The sequence below is a fragment of the Drosophila sulfurigaster genome, chromosome 2L (genome assembly GCF_023558435.1).
Source record: "Drosophila sulfurigaster albostrigata strain 15112-1811.04 chromosome 2L, ASM2355843v2, whole genome shotgun sequence".
NCBI classification, from domain to species: Eukaryota; Metazoa; Arthropoda; class Insecta; order Diptera; family Drosophilidae; genus Drosophila; species Drosophila sulfurigaster.
The window spans coordinates 9,977,677-9,998,084 of record NC_084881.1 but is presented as its reverse complement, the minus strand read 5'-3'; the positions used below and the strand labels follow the sequence as shown (position 1 = coordinate 9,998,084).

Here is a 20,408-nt window from a genome sequence, read left to right as displayed (position 1 = left end):
ATTTATGAAAAATAATAAAAGCCATTTTTAAATCTATTATAAATCTTATTAAATCTTATATTAATAATATAAGTAATAAACACCTACTACATTTTCTGCATTGTTTGCTTTATTCTTAAACATTTTTTGACCTAAGAGTATTGAGCAATAAAAAACATCCGCCCACTCGATTTTCAAGAAAATTATTATACAATTCATCTATCTCTGCATCAATATGTCCAGCTTCCTTATACAAACGAATAATTTCGGTAGCTCGAGTTTCGAAACCATCAATCATTTGTATTTTCCATTCTTCGCATTTTAACATGATCACGTGCAAGTCACCATTTACACACGAATTTAAAGTGTCCAAACTTGGCTTCCCGGTAAAAGCCCAACGCTTTTTTCAATTTTATCGTAGTCTATTTCACTGACGCTTGTAGGCCAAGTTTCGTCCCAATAAACAAACTTATCTAGTAACATTTGCATCTTTTCAATATCCGTTTTCTTATTAGTCTTATTGGCAACTGCTTTTTGGAAAAATAGTATTTGGCATTTTAAAGGTATACGTTGATGCTGTAAGTAAGTCTCGTCAGCAAGCTTTCTCAAATCCTCTCTGAGATTATTTCTTGATGGAGCAGTACTCACGAAGCTCTGTAATAATTTTAAATTTTATAAAAACCTTGTTACTGTAGTATTTCTTCAAAGTACCAACCAAAGCTACGAGAACAATTACGAATATGCAGCGCATCTTCTAAAAATGATTGTAGTGAATATTTGGAGGTATTTTGCTCAATTTATATACGATTTTCTCAGATGTGTGAAATAAATATGTGACTATTATCAGCGCGCATTCGTATCACGAATGTCTATTATCATAAACATGAAACCTTGAACTATAAAATTTGTTTATTGACGTAAACGCTAAACTCTAAATGCATTTTATATTTGCGCGTTGTTTATGAGACATATAAACCTATAAATAAAGTATAAAATACTAAACAACTTTACTGTCACACTGAACATTATTTGAAATTCTTACTTAATTATCAATTGATTAATTAGTTAGCCCTCTCGGGCTTCCAAAAATTGCCGTAGCGGACGGTATTTCACGTCCTCATGGCGGGGTATTGGTTAAAGTTTTCAACTAGCAATAATCGCACCTCAGTAGAACTTCATTGGTTACGATATCGCCTCTGCGCAAAGATAACTTCAGCAAATCAGATGCAAGGATCAAGGGGAAGAAGTACTAGAACCACTTGTGAATTACAAGCTAAATGTATGAAAAAATGTTGCATAATTTTCAGCTACACTCTTTTCTTTGTAATCTTACCTAAAATTTGATTATCGTATTCTATTGTCATTCATATTTTACGTAATTTAAATACAAAATGCCAATGTTTTACATTAAAATTGAAAAGCTTAGAGTAATTTGAGATCAATTAAATCATAACCACAGTGAATAATGTCAATCTTTAAAAATAGTTGAGGATCTTTGAAATATAAAATATATTCACGAACAATGTACTTATAATTCAGCTTAAGGACAACTTGAGAACATATATTATTATATATAAGCATTTAAGCACAAGCATATTCAAATTATTTTACAACTATCCATGAAAATTCTTTTAGAATTTAAGAATGATAGAAATTTCTTTATATTTGTAGCACGCAATGCGCTAGAATCATTTTAACAATAATGGACAAAATGAACTAATTTATGAATATACTTATACTCTCTAATCCTAACAGACGACCCCAAAAATAGCTATTACGAAAAATCATTATTAGTTGATATGCAAAAGCGACTAAATACTTAACGAGTCTACTTTTAGTTATAAGGCCTATTAAAACTTTAGTTATTATGTGCACAAAGGGACCACAATAACAATAGCTTAAGGTTGTGACATCAGCACTTAAAGTACCCTTTCTTGGGCTATTTAACTATTCACATAATATCCCCGTAATATCTTCGCACACACACAGTATTAAAACAACTGTCAGTCTATTAACTGAAATCGTCTCAAATTGCCGCCAAAGTGCCGTCCATATTCAGAAATTTCGGCTGTGCAAAGCAATTTACTTCAACAAAATAGTTTTCATCCCTTCTCATTGATTGTCACTGCTCAAGCACATTTTAACAACCAAAAATGCTCATTAACTATTATCATTGTCAAGTTTCGTTGCATATTTATACAAGTTGAAAGCGTTGATTAAAATTCCCATCGCTTCGACAATCTAATGAAATTAATGAAAAATTCATGCAACAACAGCAAGGAATAACAGAGAGACAATTTGACTGCTAAAATATGTAAGGAATATAGGGAGGGTGCCTTGGGGTCGCCTACTCTAAAATGCTAAATAGCCACTTTTGCGGCAGGGCATAAGGCTCATTTTTTTTTTGTCTATTCTTATACATATTTTTTTTGCTCGTGCCATTGTCATAAAAGATTGAACAACTTGTAGGCAGAGGGCAAGTGCCTGAACTCGGCGCCATCTACTGCACTGCTTTCTTCCCAAACTCGCCTTAAAGTCAAGAGTGTTGTAGGCAGAGCTTCCCCCCAATGGCCCAGCAAGAGACTCGGGCACAAAGACGGCGAATACCGGAAATCCGTTTCATGACAAATGCGTCACATTGTCGTGCTGGAGTGTTAAGAACGATGGTGACGACAGCGGGGGGCTGAGCAGAGGGAAGTCGAATAAACCGGCAAACAGGCAATGAAATTCCTTCAATGGAACAGCAGCACGTGACTCGCAAACGGAGAGCACCATAAAGAGAGAGCGTATTTCCACCGACATTGACATTGACAGCAACGTCGCGACGACAAAGGCAGACAGCAACACAGAGAAATGCAAAGAGATAAAGAGACACAGAGAGGGAGAGCAAAAGAGAGAGACTTCTGCGCCGGCGCTAAACTTCTGTAAATGAACCCGGCAATCTGAACGTGCCGGCAGCCTCAGCTCCGGCGTAACTTTGGCATTTTAATGAGAAATCCATATTTATGTTGTTTGTTTTGCCAAAAATAAAAAGCAACAACAACAACAAGAGAGTATAACTTTTTTGCTGGGCCAGAAAAGGTTGCGAAGCAGCATATGCGACGAAAAGTGAAATTACTTTATACACAGTGTTCAGTGTTCAGCGTTCAGGGGCAAGAGATTCTTGTTGCTTTTGCCAGGACTCGTGTAGCAGCATTTGGCAATCATTTTTAATGGGCTGCGTCTGGAGGCGCCATATGGCCCTAATACTTATGACAGTCCAGAAAGTACACGCAAAAACATCACAAATACTCAAACCATTGAAAATTGTTAACATTTTCATTGCGCCTTTGAGGAGAAAGGTATCCGCTTAAAGCAAACCAACGATTTTTTAAATATTAAGTAAAATTAATCAAAGCAACATTTTTGTGAGATTTCGCATCAGACAAAAAAACATAAATATATGAAAGGCTATATTTAAATATTAAACAAAACTGACAACAAGTATATAAATTGGCCATGTATTTCAATTATATATTTTAATATTTAAATTATTTTATATGTGTATCATGGAATTTAAAATTATTACATTCTTGAAAATTTCTTAACACTATCACGAGTTGTAGAAAACGTTATATTGAAACTATAATTATCTAGTACTCAATAAATTAACTACACTTATTTGAGAGTATACGTAGCCGCCTTCAAAACTGCATCCGAATAAAGTTTTATCTCTCTTGGCCAAAAAAAAAGAAAAAACACGTAAATGGAGTTTTAACTATGCCACGTCGGCGCCATGTCACAATAGAGTCATAACGCCATCATTCCGACAAAAGCCATAAAAATAGCGGCTTAAATAGCAACAGCATGTCTAGCATTTTGCCACAGGGTTGTTCTTGCCTCAGTCCGGATTCCGGAATTCCTAGAGACGGGAGGCAAGAGCTCAGAGACGTCATGACGCCGTGTTTGCCGTACAAAAAATCGTCCACTTCACACTTTTTGCCATGGTGCTTTTTGTCAGCTTTAATAAACGGGCAACAAACTCGGCAAAAATTTTATGCTTTTATTGTGCAAATAAAAACACGCGGAAACTACTTAATCAAGTTCCATTCGTAGCCGGGACCTAGACACAAATACATACATACATACACACTACTCCGACTCCGACTCCGACTCTGGCATGCGGAAGCGACGTTTTGTATGCAACAGAAAGCAAAAACAAAGCCCGGCTAACAGCAGCAGCAAACTTTGCCGACGCGTTCTGTTTTATTTGCTTCGTTTTTTTTTTTTGTGATTGTAAGTGCAAAAACAACAAATAAAACACACAATAACAAAAAATTAACATGGGAACGCCGAAAGCTGAAACAACATGAAAGTCAGCATCAAGCGATAATGTTGAAATCACGACTTGCAGATACTCTCAAGCTATCGCAATGGGCAAACAAACTTATCATACATTTAGCTCCTTTTAATTTATTGCGCATGCATATAACAAGGCAATAGCTAAGAAATAAATAACTGTCTCAGTTGAATATTATTGATCTCCTGATCGTATATTTTAATACATCTCTGAAATCTTTAGTTAATCATAATAAAATACGTTTAGTCAGTTATCAAATTGTTTAAAAAATGGTCGCTAAATGTGGTGTCAACTCACACACAATGACATATCTACTGACACATCTCATACACCCGATTAAGCAATTAAGTTACCCGCACATTGCACTCCTTCTGTGTGGCCCAAAAGAATGTAGCCATCTACAAGTTGAGTACAAATTTATGACAGCAATTAGCGGGCCAAAGGGGCGTGTTCAGGCAGAGGATGAAGAAGTAAAGTGGGGCTAGAAACTCTTCAATTAATTTGCTGAGCTGCTCAGACAACAAACAGAACGCGCGCATCAATCAAGACGTAGTCAAAGGCAAACCGAAAACCTTCGTTTCTGGGTGTGAAAATTCGAGAAATGGACACGAGTTTTGGTATAGGAAATGGGGGAAAATAAGAAATAAGGGAAAGCGCTAAATACCGCCCAGTTTTGGTCGCGTGCCGCAAAGGAAGGTAGCTCGTAAATAAACGAAATATCTTATTTTTAATTACCGCACTCAAGTTGAATTTTAAATGTCATCAAACTTGGCGATTGGCCAAAATAAATGTGTAAAAATGGTGGGAGCAAGCATTCACTTACCTGTATCGTTTCCGTTGCGGAATATTTCCGATTATAGTCAACATGATGAAGGTTCGGCATACTGATTCACTGGTTCACTGATAACGGCAACGGATAACAGCCTTTTAACACGTGTCCTTGTCGTCGCTGTTGCTGTTGTTGTTGGTGTTGATGTTGTGAGGGTTGCTCGAGATATGTCACTTTATGATACATTTGTGTTAATTTTTGTCGTCCTCCGCCCCTTTGAATGGTTTAATTTGACTGCAAAGAGAGCAAAGGCGCAAGAAGAAAATGTATACAAAAAATTCAAGCTTAAGCTCAAAGTTTGGAAAAGTGTAAATTACTTTGCCCCAGTCAACCCTTAGGGCTTGTTTGCCCATGTCGATATTGTTAATACGCCACGTGTAGCGCAAACGGGCTGTTTGTTTGCAATGGAAACAGAGCGAACACAACAGATACACAGATAGAGATGGTAAGATAGAGTAGATGGGACTAAGGGGTTTTCGAGGATTTATTGCCAAGTTTACGCTACGTGCTTTGACTTAACATATAAGCTAAATACACACACAACACAAACCAATATGAGAGCATAGTGAAATCACTATGTATTGACACTCAGTTGATTGGAAGTATTTAATAGATAAACGAAGTGTCTGATCATATTCTCAGCATATAAGTAATCTTTAAAAATAAACTGTTACTTAACTTATTGTAAGGGAAAAAAGAATTTTTAACTTTTTTAACACTTTTAAAAATCGGGTACTTTTTTACATTAAACAAAATAAAGCATTCAAGTTATGAACAGTAATTAATTGATTTCTAAATAAAATACAGTTACAAGGTGATTAGATACCTGCAAATATTTACAGAGTTTCGCGAGTATTACTTCAACAATCAAAAATTTCAAAAAGATTTGAGAAAACTTGATTAATATTATTATAGGTTTATTCAACTTTCTACGTGCTGCCTTTTGCGCATTTGCTTACGTCAATAAACAAATTTTATAGTTCAAGGTTTCTTGATGTTGATAATAGACATCCGTTTTGCGAATATGCTTATTATTTATTTATTTTATTCATCTGAAAACCGTATATAAATTGAGCAAACATACTTGAAATATTCAATACACTTATTTTTTAAAGATGCGCTGTATACTCTTATTTGTGCTCGCCTTGGTTCGTATTAAAAAAACTACAGTCAAAAGGTGTTTACAAAATTTAAAATTATTACAGAGCTTTGCAAGTACTGCTCCAACAAGAAATAATCTCAAAGACGATTTGAGAAAGGCTATTGAAGAACCGTATTTACTTCTCCGACGTCAAAATGTAAGAAGCGCAATACAACTTTACCAAAAAGTTATTGACAGTCACCTTATAAAGCAAAAATATATTGCAAAGTGGCAAACATTTTATGATAAGTTGACTTATTGGAATGAAACTTGGGCTGAAAATGGCCAAAAATTAGACTACGAAGTGTTGAATGAAATGATTGGCCTTCAGCCCAAAATCAGATCTATAATCGAAATGAACTATTATTCAAATGGTGCCTTCGACGTCATCGAGTCTAAAAACAAGGAATTAATAACACCAATTTATGCTGAATTTGAAACTAAAGCCAAAGAAATTATTCGCGTGTATAAGGAAGCTGGGTATACTAATGAAGATATTGATATATATTTTAACAATTTTGTTGAAAATCCCATTGAAAACTTTGATAACTTGTTGCAATACCTTAATGATGTTTTATAATAAAATAAATTTTAAAATAATTTGAATATAGAGTTTTTAGTCGTAATAGAATAAATCGTAAAAGTTAAGTTTAATTGTGAAATACATCTTATTAGCAAAAAAGATTAAATTATTTGATATTAAAATACAAATTACTTAATTTGAATTCAAACTTGGGAAATTAAAACCAAATATAATAAATGTTCATTTGCCATTCCTACACATATGTTTTTTCACCTTCTATGCAATTTTTATATAAAACAAGTAATTATCCATGAAATATTTATTTATTGCTGGATTACCTTAATTATACAATTGTATAAGTATAAGTATTTTGCTTAAAAGTTGAGTGTTTTGAGAAGTTTATACTCTGTGACGTTTTATAAATAATATTAGATTTGAATATGGCGTTTACGTCAATAAACAAATTTTATAGTTCAAGGTTTCTTGATGTTGATAATAGACATCCGTTATGCGAATGTACATATGCTGATTATAGTCGCATGTTTATTTTACTCATCTGAAAATCGTATATAAATTGAGCAAAATACCTTCAAATATTCAATACACTTATTTTTTAAAGATGCGCTGCATACTCTTATTATTGCTCGCGTTGGTTCGTATTAAACAAAATTACAGTCATAAGGTGTTTATAAAATTTAAAATTATTACAGAGCTTTGCAAGTACTGCACCAACAAGAAATAATCTCAAAGACGATTTGAGAAAGGCTGCTGAAGAAACGGATTCACTTATCCGCCGTCAAAATATGAAACGGATTCACTTATCCGCCGTCAAAATATAAGGGCCGCAATACAACTTTCCCAAAAAGTTATTGAGAGTCATCGTGTAAGGCAAAAATATATTGCAAAGTGGCAAACATTTCATGATAAGTTGACTAATTGGAATGAAACTTGGGCTGAAAATAGCCAAAAATTAGACTACGTCGTTAATGAAGTGAATGGCCTTCAGCCAAAAATGGGATCTAGAATCGAAATGAACTATTATACAAATGGTGCCTTCGACGTCATCGAGTCTAAAAACAAGGAATTAAAAACACCAATTTATGCTGAATTCGAAACTAAAGCCAAAGAAATTATTCGCGTGTATAGGGAAGCTGGGTATACTAATAAAGATATAGATTTATATTTTAACAATTTCGTTGAAAAACCCGATGATAACTTTGCTATATTTTTGAAATACCTTAAGGATGATTTATAATAAAATAAATTTCAAAATAATTTGAAATAATAATAAGGTGGCAAGAATAAAGTCGTAATAGAATCAATCGTAAAAGTTATGTTTAATTGTGAAATACATCTTATTCGCCAAAAAAGATTTAATTTAATTAATATTAATATTAAAATACAAATTACTTAATTTGAATTCAAACTTGGAAAATTAAAATCAAATAAAATAAATGTTCATTTGCCATTCCTACACATATTTTTTTCATTTGCTATGCAATTTTTATATAAAACGCGTAATTATCCATTAAATATTTATTCATTGCTGGATTACCTTAATTATACAAATGTATAATAAATTTTAGTATTTAACTTAAAAGTTGAGTGCTTTGAGTAATTTATACTCTATAACGTTTTATAAATAAAATTAGATTTGAATTTAGGGTTTACGTCAATAATCAAATTTTATAGTTCAAGGTTTCTTGATGTTGATAATAGACATCCGTTATGCGAATGTACATATGCTGATTATAGTCGCATATTTATTTTACTCATCTGAAAATCGTATATAAATTGAGCAAATTTACTTCAAATATTCAATACACTTATTTAGGAAAGATGCGCTGTATACTCATTTTTGTGCTCGCGTTGGTTCGTATTAAAAAAAATACTACAGACACGAGTTGTTTATAAAACCCAATATTATTACAGAGCTTCGTAAATACTTCTCCAACAAGAAATAGTCTCAAAGACGATTTGCGAAAGGCCGCTGAAGAGACCGATTCACTAATCCGTCGTGAAGGTGTAAGATGCGTAATAGAAATTTTCCAAAAAGTTATTGACAGTCAGCATATAAACCAAAAGGATATTTCAAAGTGGCAAGCAGTTCAAGATAAGTTTGTTCATTTACATGAAACTTGGGCTGAAAATGGGAAAAAAATAGAAAACGTCTTACGCGAAGCCGATAAGCTTGAACCAAAGCTGACATCTTTGACTGAATTAAACTATTATACAAATGGTGGCTATAACGCGAGTCAGGCTAAGAATAAGGAATTGAAAACACAACTTTATGCTGAATTTATAACTAAAGCCAATGATATGATTCGCTTGTCTAAGGAAGCTGGTTATACTGATACAAATTTGGATGCATTTTATAATAAGTTTGTTGAAAATCCAAACGATCACATTAATGAGTTATTGGGATACCTTAAAAATTACAAAATAAACCAATAAATTTCCAAATTATTTCAATATAACTAAATATCCTATGTAGAAGTATTTTTTGTTTTCAATCTATTGATGGAAATGCGTGCATGAACAGAATAGAATTCGAATCAGAAGACAAATAGAAATGTGTGCTACATTTTGACTCTCCAATCTTATTCAACGTTTAGAAGACATATATTTGCTCAAGAAATCATCATTGCGCGTGGGACATGTTATTTCTCTACAAGAAAAGCATCATCTTACAGAGGGTTGATACTATGTATTTGTACTTAGCACAGGCCCCTTAAAGCGTTAAGAGGAAGTGCCGCTTTGCCAGAGCTAATTGACTTTTGTAGCTGTCATAAATGTTGACACACATAAAAAGGATATATACAGAATGCGCAACAGCTGTCAAATGCGGGGCAATTTTGAACGCTTATTAAATTTTATGTGTAGACCATTTTACAAGCCAAATATTTACGGCTAGCACCAACTAAGTTTAATGATCGTAGTCAACTCATGTCAAAACACAGTCACATCAACTTAATGCCTTTAACTGCTTGGGTGGCACAGTCAGCAATTACACTTAAATTCTGTACGTATGTAAGTAAACTTTATTAATAGCCTCTAGTAAGGAAGCCAACAGGAAAAATAGCTCGGTAAACATGGTAAAGTCAGTTTTTACCTTGAGTTCAAACAGTTATTTCAAGAGAACCATACTAGGGTTGTTGATAATATATCAAAATATCAATATATCGATATTTTTTTTATAAAAATAAATATTTATATCATGATAAAACATCCTGATATATCGAATATCGCGATTTTTTTATATATTTTTGATATTTTCTAATTGGTCACTTTGATTTGACCTAACTTCCTGTAAAGATGAGCGCGGCAAAATTTTTTTCGGAAGTTAAAATCATTCTGCAACCTGCAACATTTGCAGTAAAATTGTCAAAACGAGCGGCAACTCGTCGAACTTATACTGTCTCACCTTAAAACAAGCATCGGCATGTGTATTTCGCCGAAATTGTGCCAAGGGTTCACAATTTCGGGGAAATACACACATGCGTGTGTCTGATGTTTTTCTGGGGAATTCGTGTATTCCGTGTAAGAGATTTAATAGGCGAAATAAAATCAGGATTATATATGTCTTTATGCAGATGCATATGTTGATATACACAAAAAATATAATTATGTATTTATTATACATATATAATTTGGAGTTAAATTTTGGTTAATGAAAAAAATAAATATATAAAAATTAAATATCAAAAATACTTGATATATCGATGTTTTGGGTGATAAATATTTTTATCAATTTGATATATTTTGAAAACGATATATCACTGATACGATATTTTTAAATATCATGCAACCCTAAACCATACTAGCGATGCTTTTGAAAGTATCCAAATAGCAATGACTGTCTGTCTCTAAAATAGAAATAGTAGTGAATACTTTATTCTGCAATAACTACAAAATTGTCTCTTATATATTACTAATTGGCCCGGCGTTGCCAGGCACAACACTAAAAATTCAATTTAGACTCATTAGAGTGCTCCTTTCCACGGAAATCTTTAGTAAAAGGCGAAAGATTTATTCGACAGATGAAAAGAAGCCAGAGTGAAGAATCCGGATCGACACTTAGGCATCTCACTAATGTGGCACCTTAACTGATTGAGAATTATAAGAACACATTTGAAAAGTGCATCTCAGTCACCCCTAAACTGAGAACTACCCCTAGTAGGCTTGGTTTGTGTAATTTAAAATTCGCAAGTGGTTATTGCTCTCGGTCCATGCAGTTATTGGTATTGTCCATATTGCAGTTATCGCTTCTCGGCCTTATGGCTAAGATCAAAGTGTAGTATCTGTTCTTATCAGCTTAACATCTGATAGTTTCTCCATTGGAGAACAACAAATGTTAAACTGATTTTTGGAATCAGACGGAGTGCTAGGAGCTTGCTCCACCTCTGTCACGGGTTGGCCCGGTATTGCAGTACCGCCGGGATTCGGCCCAACTAATTAATAAATTGAATATCATAGGTTTGTTGTTTGAGTTAGGAAATTAAATTCTACTAAGGACAGCCACTAGTGCTGAGCCGCAGTGACAGCGGCGCTGTTTGAGATAATTATAGCATGAACAATTCACAATCGCATGTCTCATGATAGTTGCTTGAAACACAAAATTGTGATTCAGCAAAATCTAATCACCCAAATATGTAATTTAAATGAGTACACACCAGTTTTGAAATCCGGCCAACCACATTTTCTATAGTGGACTTTTCAATTTATTTACTTTGAAATATTCTATTAGCTACAAACTAGCAACTTATTTATTTTTTGTTAGCTATTAGTCTGCCATAGCTTGAGAGTGCCCGATTTATACTTTACTTAAAGCCCTTTATTTTTGCTTCTTCGATTAAATTCACTGAAGAAAGTTGCGATTGTTGTCGCTTAATTTAAATCGGAACTTTTATTTAACCCAACGGTTCATTGTGAATAGCCGAAATCTTATTAAACCCTTTTAGTGAAAGATAATTTGCGCTCAAAATTCGCCATTTGTCCAAGTGTTGAAATTGAGCGTATATTCGTCTACGAATATAGCAAAACATAAATTACGTAACTGTATGAGCATTTTATTATAATAATATATAATATTATATTATAATATCCTGATTATAAATTAAATTGTGATTGCATGTAAGGTTAGTTTGAGTTTAAACAATTGAAAATACGAGCCGATATATCGCTAGGAGACTCCTACCAGCTAGACCGTTGAGGCGATTGAAGCGTCAAGGTTTCGCCAAAACGATAACCCAATCGTAAACTTCACCGATCCTTAACCTAATATGAGGTTTGGTTCAAAAAATACATTTTTAGCTGTGTCGTTATAGTCTATTTTCCACCTGCTGTACTGGTTCGATACTTAATAAAGAAGCTAATTTAGGAAAAAAATAATTAAATAAACCTAATTCGATCACTATTTGGGTACTTATTAAAGTGAACCCTAAAGTAATCGAACGTCGAACCAATTAAAGTCGACTATTTATTTGCGTATTGGCTACCTAGGATAAAAATGTTACCTCGTCGATCACTTACATGGGTACTTACTAAAGTGAAACGTATAGTACATCGAACGTCGAACCAGAAGAAGTCGACTCGAAGTATTGCGATTGGCCCTAGATAAGTCCTGACCTCGTCGATATTTACATGGGTACTTTTTAATTTCAATATTATAGTAATCGAACGTCGAACCATGTACATACTATTTGAAAAAGAACATTTAAAAGATTTAGCAATTTTTGTTGGCAATTTTTTTATAATTTTTAGCAATTTTTAGCAACTTTTTTTCTTAAATCTAGCAACTTTTACTCCAGAGAATCTGGCAACACTGGTACACACCCATATTTTGAAATCCGGCAAACCACATTTTTTATATAGGATTATTTATTTACTTTGAAAAAATATTCATTTAAACTACAAATTATTCACCAATAGTTCGTATAATCTGCCATAGCTTGCGAGTGCCTGATCCCTATCTGGACTATTGGCTTCTTCGATTAAAGGTCTGAAGAAAGTTGTTATGTTGTCGCTTAGTTTGTTTACTGACTTTTTCATTAAACCCAAAAATTCATTGTGAATAGCCGAAATCTTATTATGATAAGCTTTAAAGATAATTTGGTATTCGCCATTTGTCCAAGTGTTAAACTGAGCCTTTCGTCTACGTCTTTCTGACGTATAAGTATCATAGAACTGTTCGAACATGTGATTAGTACCATCAGGAAGATTGCTTAAATCCTGTTCAGAAATCAGTTGTGATTCCGGATCCCAATATTCGATAATCACCTTTGCCCATCGCAGAGTCTTATTGCCAGCAATATTATGGTCCACAATTGACTTTGCCATAGCGTATGAAGTAAGGTTTCTTTCCTTTAATAAATAATAGCTTTTGTCGATGCGCCAATCCTTTAATTCTTTAATTGTCTCTTTATCAACTTCAGTTAATGTTGGTAAAGTGGAAAAATCTCCGTTTGGAAGTGAGCATTCGCAAGGTAGTGAATAAAGAAAAATAAAACTAGCAGCAAGCAAAATACGCATCTTGAGCAACATTTTTAAACAACTGAAATAACCAATGAATCGTTCTCTTTTTATACGCTTTTAGCATCTTGCCTAATCTACATCCGCATTCACTTAGATGACGTATGTAAGTAGGCTGGAAGTAATAATAATAATAATTGTAAAAGAAAAAACCTATTGAAATTAGGTTGGCCAAAAAGTCTTGCGGTATTTTTATTGAATTTTCAATTGTTCATAAAATTGGTTAGAATAATGCGATTTAAGTCAAATATGCGCCGTTTTGTTCGATGACGAGTTCCCAACGAGATGCCAACTTCATAATGCCCCTCTTATAGAAGCTCGCTTTTCTATTGGCAAAAACTCGAGAGCCAATTTTCACAGGACTCTCTTGTGGCCAACCCTACCAAGGGGTCGCCATGGAAGACTTAGGTTTTACTTGGTGTGAGATCCCTTCTATATGGTGGTCCCATAGTAAGCACTTATTTTACCGGCCGTTCCATGGGGTCCCATGTAAGCACTTATTTTACCTGCCGTTGTCCATGGAAGACAATTAAGCCTCTGTTGATCAAAGATGACTCTAATGCATGTTGCTGCATTTCACTAGTACAGGTCCGAATCGAGTGTTTGGCCATTGAAGCAGCTATTTGTGGATGATTCCTGCTAATCCCACCAAACGGAAATTAAGAACCTTCCTGACCGTCAATCCAGGCTTGGCCACGTTGGTAAGCTTCAGCTTTTCGACCACAACCGTTTGCGCTTCACGTTGTTGTAAGTGATCCACTTTTCATCGCCAGTCACCGCTTCAAAAACGGGTCGATTTTGTTGCGAATCAGAAGCGATTCCCATGCATTCATATGGTCCAAAAATGACTTTGCCATAGTCGTATGAAGTAAGCTTTTTTCCTTTAATAAATCAATAGCTTTTGACTCGCCCAGCTCTTGGCCAATCCTCCGGCGCTACTAATTGATCTCTTTATCAACTTCAGTTAATGTAAAGTGGAAAAATCTCCGTTTGGAAGTGAGCATTCGCAACGTAGTGAATAAACGAAAAATAAAACTAGCAGCAATGGAAACTGTATCGCGTCTTGAGCAAAATTTTTTGGCAACAAGTTGCAAATAACCTTTATCGTAGTAGTACTGTAAAATATGCCGTATTTTCTCTTTATTTTGCTCTTTTGTATACGCTTTTCAGAACATCTTGCAACTAAATCTACACGTGTTCCGCGGGAAAAGAGCTTTCACTTAGATGACCGATTATTTAAGTAGGCTGGAAGTAATAATAATAATAATTGGAAAAAGAATTCGTTTAATACTAGCAAAAAAAACCTATTGAAATAAAATGCTGTTTTTGATAAGGGATGTGGGTTAACATCAAAGTATAGTACAGTGAAATCTTTATTGGACAGATACGAATGGTTAACAAATTTCTGTATGTATGAAAAAGAAAACGAATTTCGGAAAAGAAGGGGTCCGATTAATAGAGGTCCGCTGGCTTTTGAAATCTTTTTGCATTTAGCATTATAAAACTTTGAACTTGAATTGAATACAATTCTGTTTGGATTTACAAACCAAATAATTTGAACGTACTTAATTTAAGAATCTACTGTTAAAAAACATGTTGTTTATTGAAAATTTTTTCGGAAAAAAATCTTTTCAAGCATAATTCAAAATGTTTAAAACAAACAAAAACACAGCTTTTGGTTCCTTTGACCGTGCTTTTCTTATCTGGATTGTAAGCATTTTCAATTTTTTTTACAAGATTTGCAAAATATTTGAGGTACTTTTCCCCATTTAGTACTTCGATTTTTGTCTACCCTGGCATGAACTGATTTCAGCAGTTGTTTTACAATTAAAACCTTATTAAATGTTCACCTATATATTGTTTGTTGAATTTTTAAGTTAATTTGAAGTTTAAATTAATTTGCATTACAATTTTTGTATCAACAACTTTTCATTTAGCGTTTCATTTAAAATTGTTCCCCGTGCTAGGCATGGGTCTGGAGTATTCTTATTTTACTTGAATTTCTAAATTAAATGTCTTATATAAGTAGAACAAAAATATGTTAAGCATCATACGACTCTTATCATTAGTAAACAAAAATTTCTTCTAGACGTAAACAACGCCTAAGTCATAAGTTCAAGAATACAATTTACTTGGTTATACATAGCTCCAAACATAAAAGGAATACTGCTACAAGTTTAAGGGCTCAGAATGCCTGCTTAAAGCCTTTATCCCATATCAAAATTATCCAAATAAAGCAATCTTATCATATTAGATAATATGTTTATAAATAATTTTGTATATTTGCCAATAATCATAAGGCGAAAAATGAAACAAATTAAAACCCTCTTTGCAATGCGTCTTTGTTTTAAATGTTACTTAAAGCTTTGAAATATTATATTATTATTAGTTCCTCTTTCTGTCTCCCAGTAAATCTGCTTACGTCAAGGTTGATGGGATGGTTTTATTTTTAATATGTACATAGTGATGCTTGCTTTTCGTGTATTGAGCTTATCTGCACGCTTAGAGATCATGGACATTCTAAATTTAAATAACAATGTCTCAAATTGACGTAGTGCTGACGTTACCAAGAGCTTTCTATGACTAATTTGACTTCACGACGAATTTTGAGTACTGATATTTAATTCAATGCGTATTAATATACTTATTCAAATATAAATCCAGATGTTTTTAGGTTCTGGTTAATATGCAAGGTCAATAGAACAACGTTGGCTCTAGTATTAGTGCATTCAACATCTGTATATAAGCTGATGGATGTGCAATTGAAATGCCAGTTTTTTGTGAATATTTTTTAAAGATGCATATTGCGTATATAGTAATTTTCGCCATCCTGGTGTGTATTGATTACGATAATTAACTAGGAGTCTCTGTTTAACTTAACTATTTGCAGAGCATCGTAGGTGCTGCTCCAAGCAAGGATCCCATCGATGATGTCAAACATGCAGTTGAAGAAACTGAAGCCCTTATGGCAAATGATGAAACAATAGGACTCTTTGCTGTAGCTGAAGCAATTGTGTCGAATAGAATTGCGCCAAGACAAGAAATTGAAAAATGGCAAGCATTGCTCACCAATTTCAATACATCCAGCCGTCGCAGTGAATACGGTTATATCGAAAGTACTCTACGACCTGATGGTGAGGATTCAGAAGTTGCTAAAATATTAGATCAATATTCAAATGGTATCTACTCCAAAGCTAAAACTAATATTCTAGCACTCAGAGCTCAACGAACTGCGGCATTTAAAGTTAGTGTGCTCGAAATTATCGGCAAATAAAATAATTAATTCAAAAATTAAATACAATTTTATGACTTTCGTAAAAAATCCCTTGACAGACATTTTTGTTAACCGGAACACTCTCTTAGGCGACCGCCTACTGTATTTTTTTAATGAAAATACAACTTAATCTTAAATTGGTTTATGTCTATATTATCCGTTTTTGTCGTATAGTTTCTCAAGTAATAGCTTGTTTAAGCATAAACATTCAAATTTATCACTTAATTGAATTTTTAACATTGATTTAAATTGTACCACCAATGAATTAAACAAGACAATACATTATTTGTTGTCCATGAACTATTTCATAAACATTTCTTATCTTTGAACACAGACTCAAGTATTAAGGTTATGATGTATATATATTTAACTTTGTCTTTTTCCGAGGGTATTTCAGTCGTACAATAGTGTGTATATCAGCTGATAGATGGGCAATTGAAAAATATGTTTAATGCTCTGACGTATACATATATTTAACTTCGTCTCTTTTCGTGTGTATTTCCGTGGTCAGTCGTACAATATGAGTGTGTATATAAGCTGATAGATGGGCAATTAAAAAGTCAGTTCTGTTTGAAATTTTTTCGAAGATGAATCTTACGTATTTGGTGATATTCGCTCTTCTGGTAGTTTACAGGGATAATTAGTTAAAAGTCCTTGTATTAACTTAACTATTTACAGAGCATCGTAGGTGCTGCTCCAACCAACGATCTTCAACACGATTTGAGAAAAGCTACGGAGGACGCTCAAATACTCATCAATAAGGATGAGATAAGAGCTTCGATTACCTTAGCTAAGTCAATTATGGCGCATAATTTTGCAACTAAAGAGGAAAATGATCAGTTGCAGTCATATTGCGATAAGTTAAGCACTTGGAATGTTACCATCTCTAGAGATTTTACTCGACTAGAAGAAACTGGCATACCTAAATTTTCAAAGGCGGATCTCGATCCGTATACAAATGGGGAATATGACAAAATAATATCTGATTTTGAAGCTCTAAAAGCTCAACGATATGCGACATGTAAGGCAAACGCAATGGAAATTCTAGAAGCAGCAAAGAAATCAGGAGTCACACATATTCTCATAGATAACATATCAAAATTTAACGATCTAACAGACGAAAAGTTTGTCTCTGAAATTACCCGATATCTGTCATAATAAACAAAATTTCATTTCGCATTGCGCTGTTTAACATCATTGTTTGTTGATTCTTCTCACAATAAGTTCTTTGTCTTTACTCAAGCATAATTAATGTTTTTGATTTTCAGATAAAGTTGTTTGTATTTTCCTACATGTTGTACTTAGCAAAAAAACAAAAATTATAATTATGCAAAGCGTAAAAGCAAAACCCACACTTTACATTGCTTAACTGGCTTGAGACACCCTTTGAGAAAATTTTTATTAACTGGACTCGTTTCCCATGATGAAAATTTTGTATAGCGAATTTGATTTATAGGATATATTTAAATAGCGACAATTCTGAATTAAACAAGTCAATATACATATATTATTTGATGCCAATGCTTTACGAACATATGTATATACGTATTTCTTATCTTTGAACACTGACCTAAGCACCAAAGAATTGACGTATGTATATTCAACTTCGGCTGTCTTCGGCTTTCATTTACACGATTAGTTGTTCGACATCGGTTTCTACATATGTATATAAACGGATAAATGGGCAATTGAAAAGTCAGTTTGCTTTAACATTTTTTCAAAGATGCATCTTATGTACTTAGTGATGTTAGCTCTTCTGGTAGGTTGCAGAGATAATTAGTTAGAAGTCTCAGTATTAACTTAACTATTTACAGAGCATCGTAGGTGCTGCTCCAACTAACAATCTTGAACACGATTTGAGAGAAGCTATCAAGGACGCTCTAATACTCATCAATAAGGATGAGATAAGAATTATGATTACCTTAGCTAAATCAATTGTGTCTCATAATATTGCTCCTAAAAAGGAAATTGATCAGTGGCAGTCATATTCCGAAAAGATAAGCACTTGGAATGTTACCTTCACTAGAGATTATGCTCGACTAGAAGAAACTGACCTACCTAAATTTTCAAAGGCGAAAAACGATCAGTATACAAATGGGGAATATTCCAATTTTAAATCTGAGTTTGATACTCTAAGAGCTCAACGATATGCGACATGTAAGGTGAACGCAATGGAAATTCTAGAAGCAGCAAAGAAATCAGGAGTCACACATACTCTCATAGATTATATATCAAAATTAAAAGATTTAACAAACGAAAGGTTTGTCATTGAAATGTGCATTAATCTCAACATAAAATTGTAAACATTATACAATTTTAATAAACAAAATTACATTTCGCATTGTGCTGATTAACATAAAATATTGGATTTAAAATTCTTAAGAAAATATGTACATACATATATACTTATACTCTAGTTTCATGATTTCTCTCATAATAAGTTCCTTGTCTTTATTCAAGCATAATTATAGTTTTTGATTTTCAGATAGAGTTGTTTGTTTTTTCCAACATGCTGTACGTAAGACAAAAAAAAATTTATATTATTCAAAGCATAAAACCAAATCCCACACTTTGAATTGCTTAACTGGCTTGAAACACCCTTTGAGAAAATTTCTATTAACTGGATACGTTTCCCATGACGAAAATTGTGTATTGCGAATTTGATTTATTCAAGTAGCGACAATTCTGAATTAAACAAGTTAATATACATATATTATTTTATGGCAATGCTTTACAAACATATGTATATATTTCTTATCTTTAAGCACCAAAGAATTGACATACATATGTGTATTAAACTTCGGTTGTTGTCGGCTTTCATTTACACGATCAGTTGTTCGACATCGGTTTCTACATATGTACCATATATAAACGGATGAATGGGCAATTGAAAAGTCAGTTTGCTTTGAAATTTTTTCAAAGATGCATCTTACGTATTTAGTGATTTTCGCTCTGCTGGTAGGTTACAGGGATAATTATTTAGAAGTCCCAGTTTTAACTGAACTGTTTACAGAGCTTCGTAGGTGCTGCTCCAACTAACAATCTTGAACACGATTTGAGAGAAGCTGCGGAGGACGCTCAAATACTCATCAATAAGGATGAGATAGAAACTATGATTACCTTAGCTAAATCAATTGTGTCGCATAATATTGCACCTAAAAAGGAAATCGATCAGTGGCAATCATATTCCGATAAGTTAAGCACTTGGAATGTAATCTTCACTAGAGATTATGCTCAGCTGGAACAAACTGAAATACCTCATAATTCATATGCAAAATTTGATCAGTATACAAATGGGGAATATTCCAAATTGAAATCAAATTTTCTTGCACGAAGAGCTCAACGATATTCGACATTTAAGGTAAACGCATTGGAGATTGTTGAATCAGCAGAGAAAGCAGGAATCACACATATTCTATTAGATAAAAAATCAACACTGTTGGATAAATCAAGCGAAGAGTTTTTCGATGAAATGATTCTTTGTCTTTATAGAAAATTGTAAACATTATAAAATTGTAATAAACAAAACGCATTGTGCTACGTAATGTCAATAATTTGATTTGAATGGCTCAAGTATTGTCCAGTCCATATGATTTAATACGATCGAATTAATCTTCTGCACACTGTTTGAATTTGCGTGAACAGTCATTTTACATCAGGGCAATAGATATAACAGTTTACTTTGAATGCTCTTTCAAGATACACATTGCGTTTACAGTGATTCTCACTCTTCTGGTGTGTATTAATACCCAACTATTTGCATAGCATGATTGATAAAATGATGATAAAACT

At 33.4% G+C, this 20,408-nt stretch overlaps 6 protein-coding genes and 3 non-coding genes across 10 annotated transcripts in view; 6 read left to right on the top strand and 3 right to left on the bottom strand.

Annotated features, from left to right (window-relative positions):
• Positions 1-5,361, bottom strand: part of LOC133846056 (protein sickie) — a 210,023-nt gene extending 204,662 nt beyond the window's left edge. Inside the window, exon 1 of one of the 2 annotated variants that reach the window (XM_062280807.1) lies at positions 5,142-5,361. In XM_062280807.1, coding sequence (XP_062136791.1) covers positions 5,142-5,201 — 60 coding nt within the window. In that variant the 5' untranslated portion in view covers positions 5,202-5,361. The remainder of the gene's footprint in view (positions 1-5,141) is intronic. The other variant, XM_062280823.1, reaches the window with a different exon arrangement.
• LOC133835398 (U4 spliceosomal RNA) lies at positions 1,048-1,187 on the bottom strand. Its single transcript, XR_009893555.1, has one exon. It is a non-coding gene; the product is annotated as a U4 spliceosomal RNA (small nuclear RNA).
• Positions 5,362-8,597: 3,236 nt separating the features above from the next.
• Positions 8,598-9,323, top strand: LOC133846222 (uncharacterized). Its single transcript, XM_062281046.1, has 2 exons — positions 8,598-8,683; positions 8,744-9,323. Exons 1-2 carry the CDS (start codon positions 8,651-8,653, stop codon positions 9,263-9,265), a joined length of 555 nt encoding a protein of 184 aa, XP_062137030.1. The 5' UTR covers positions 8,598-8,650; the 3' UTR covers positions 9,266-9,323.
• Positions 9,324-10,747: 1,424 nt separating this feature from the next.
• LOC133835402 (U5 spliceosomal RNA) lies at positions 10,748-10,871 on the bottom strand. Its single transcript, XR_009893559.1, has one exon. It is a non-coding gene; the product is annotated as a U5 spliceosomal RNA (small nuclear RNA).
• A 201-nt stretch (positions 10,872-11,072) lies between these two features.
• On the top strand, positions 11,073-11,267 carry LOC133835421 (U2 spliceosomal RNA). Its single transcript, XR_009893577.1, has one exon. It is a non-coding gene; the product is annotated as a U2 spliceosomal RNA (small nuclear RNA).
• Positions 11,268-16,121: 4,854 nt separating this feature from the next.
• LOC133850542 (uncharacterized) lies at positions 16,122-16,928 on the top strand. The gene is made up of 2 exons (XM_062286667.1): positions 16,122-16,175; positions 16,233-16,928. Exons 1-2 carry the CDS (start codon positions 16,140-16,142, stop codon positions 16,614-16,616), a joined length of 420 nt encoding a protein of 139 aa, XP_062142651.1. The 5' UTR covers positions 16,122-16,139; the 3' UTR covers positions 16,617-16,928.
• A 205-nt stretch (positions 16,929-17,133) lies between these two features.
• On the top strand, positions 17,134-17,789 carry LOC133850830 (uncharacterized). Its single transcript, XM_062287055.1, has 2 exons — positions 17,134-17,239; positions 17,295-17,789. The coding sequence occupies exons 1-2, from the start codon at positions 17,204-17,206 to the stop codon at positions 17,772-17,774; spliced, it is 516 nt and encodes a 171-aa protein (XP_062143039.1). The 5' UTR covers positions 17,134-17,203; the 3' UTR covers positions 17,775-17,789.
• A 516-nt stretch (positions 17,790-18,305) lies between these two features.
• On the top strand, positions 18,306-18,991 carry LOC133850086 (uncharacterized). Its single transcript, XM_062286062.1, has 2 exons — positions 18,306-18,375; positions 18,431-18,991. The coding sequence occupies exons 1-2, from the start codon at positions 18,340-18,342 to the stop codon at positions 18,917-18,919; spliced, it is 525 nt and encodes a 174-aa protein (XP_062142046.1). The 5' UTR covers positions 18,306-18,339; the 3' UTR covers positions 18,920-18,991.
• Positions 18,992-19,500: 509 nt separating this feature from the next.
• LOC133850304 (uncharacterized) lies at positions 19,501-20,188 on the top strand. The gene is made up of 2 exons (XM_062286358.1): positions 19,501-19,574; positions 19,630-20,188. The coding sequence occupies exons 1-2, from the start codon at positions 19,539-19,541 to the stop codon at positions 20,116-20,118; spliced, it is 525 nt and encodes a 174-aa protein (XP_062142342.1). The 5' UTR covers positions 19,501-19,538; the 3' UTR covers positions 20,119-20,188.
• The last annotated feature ends 220 nt before the right edge of the window (positions 20,189-20,408 follow it).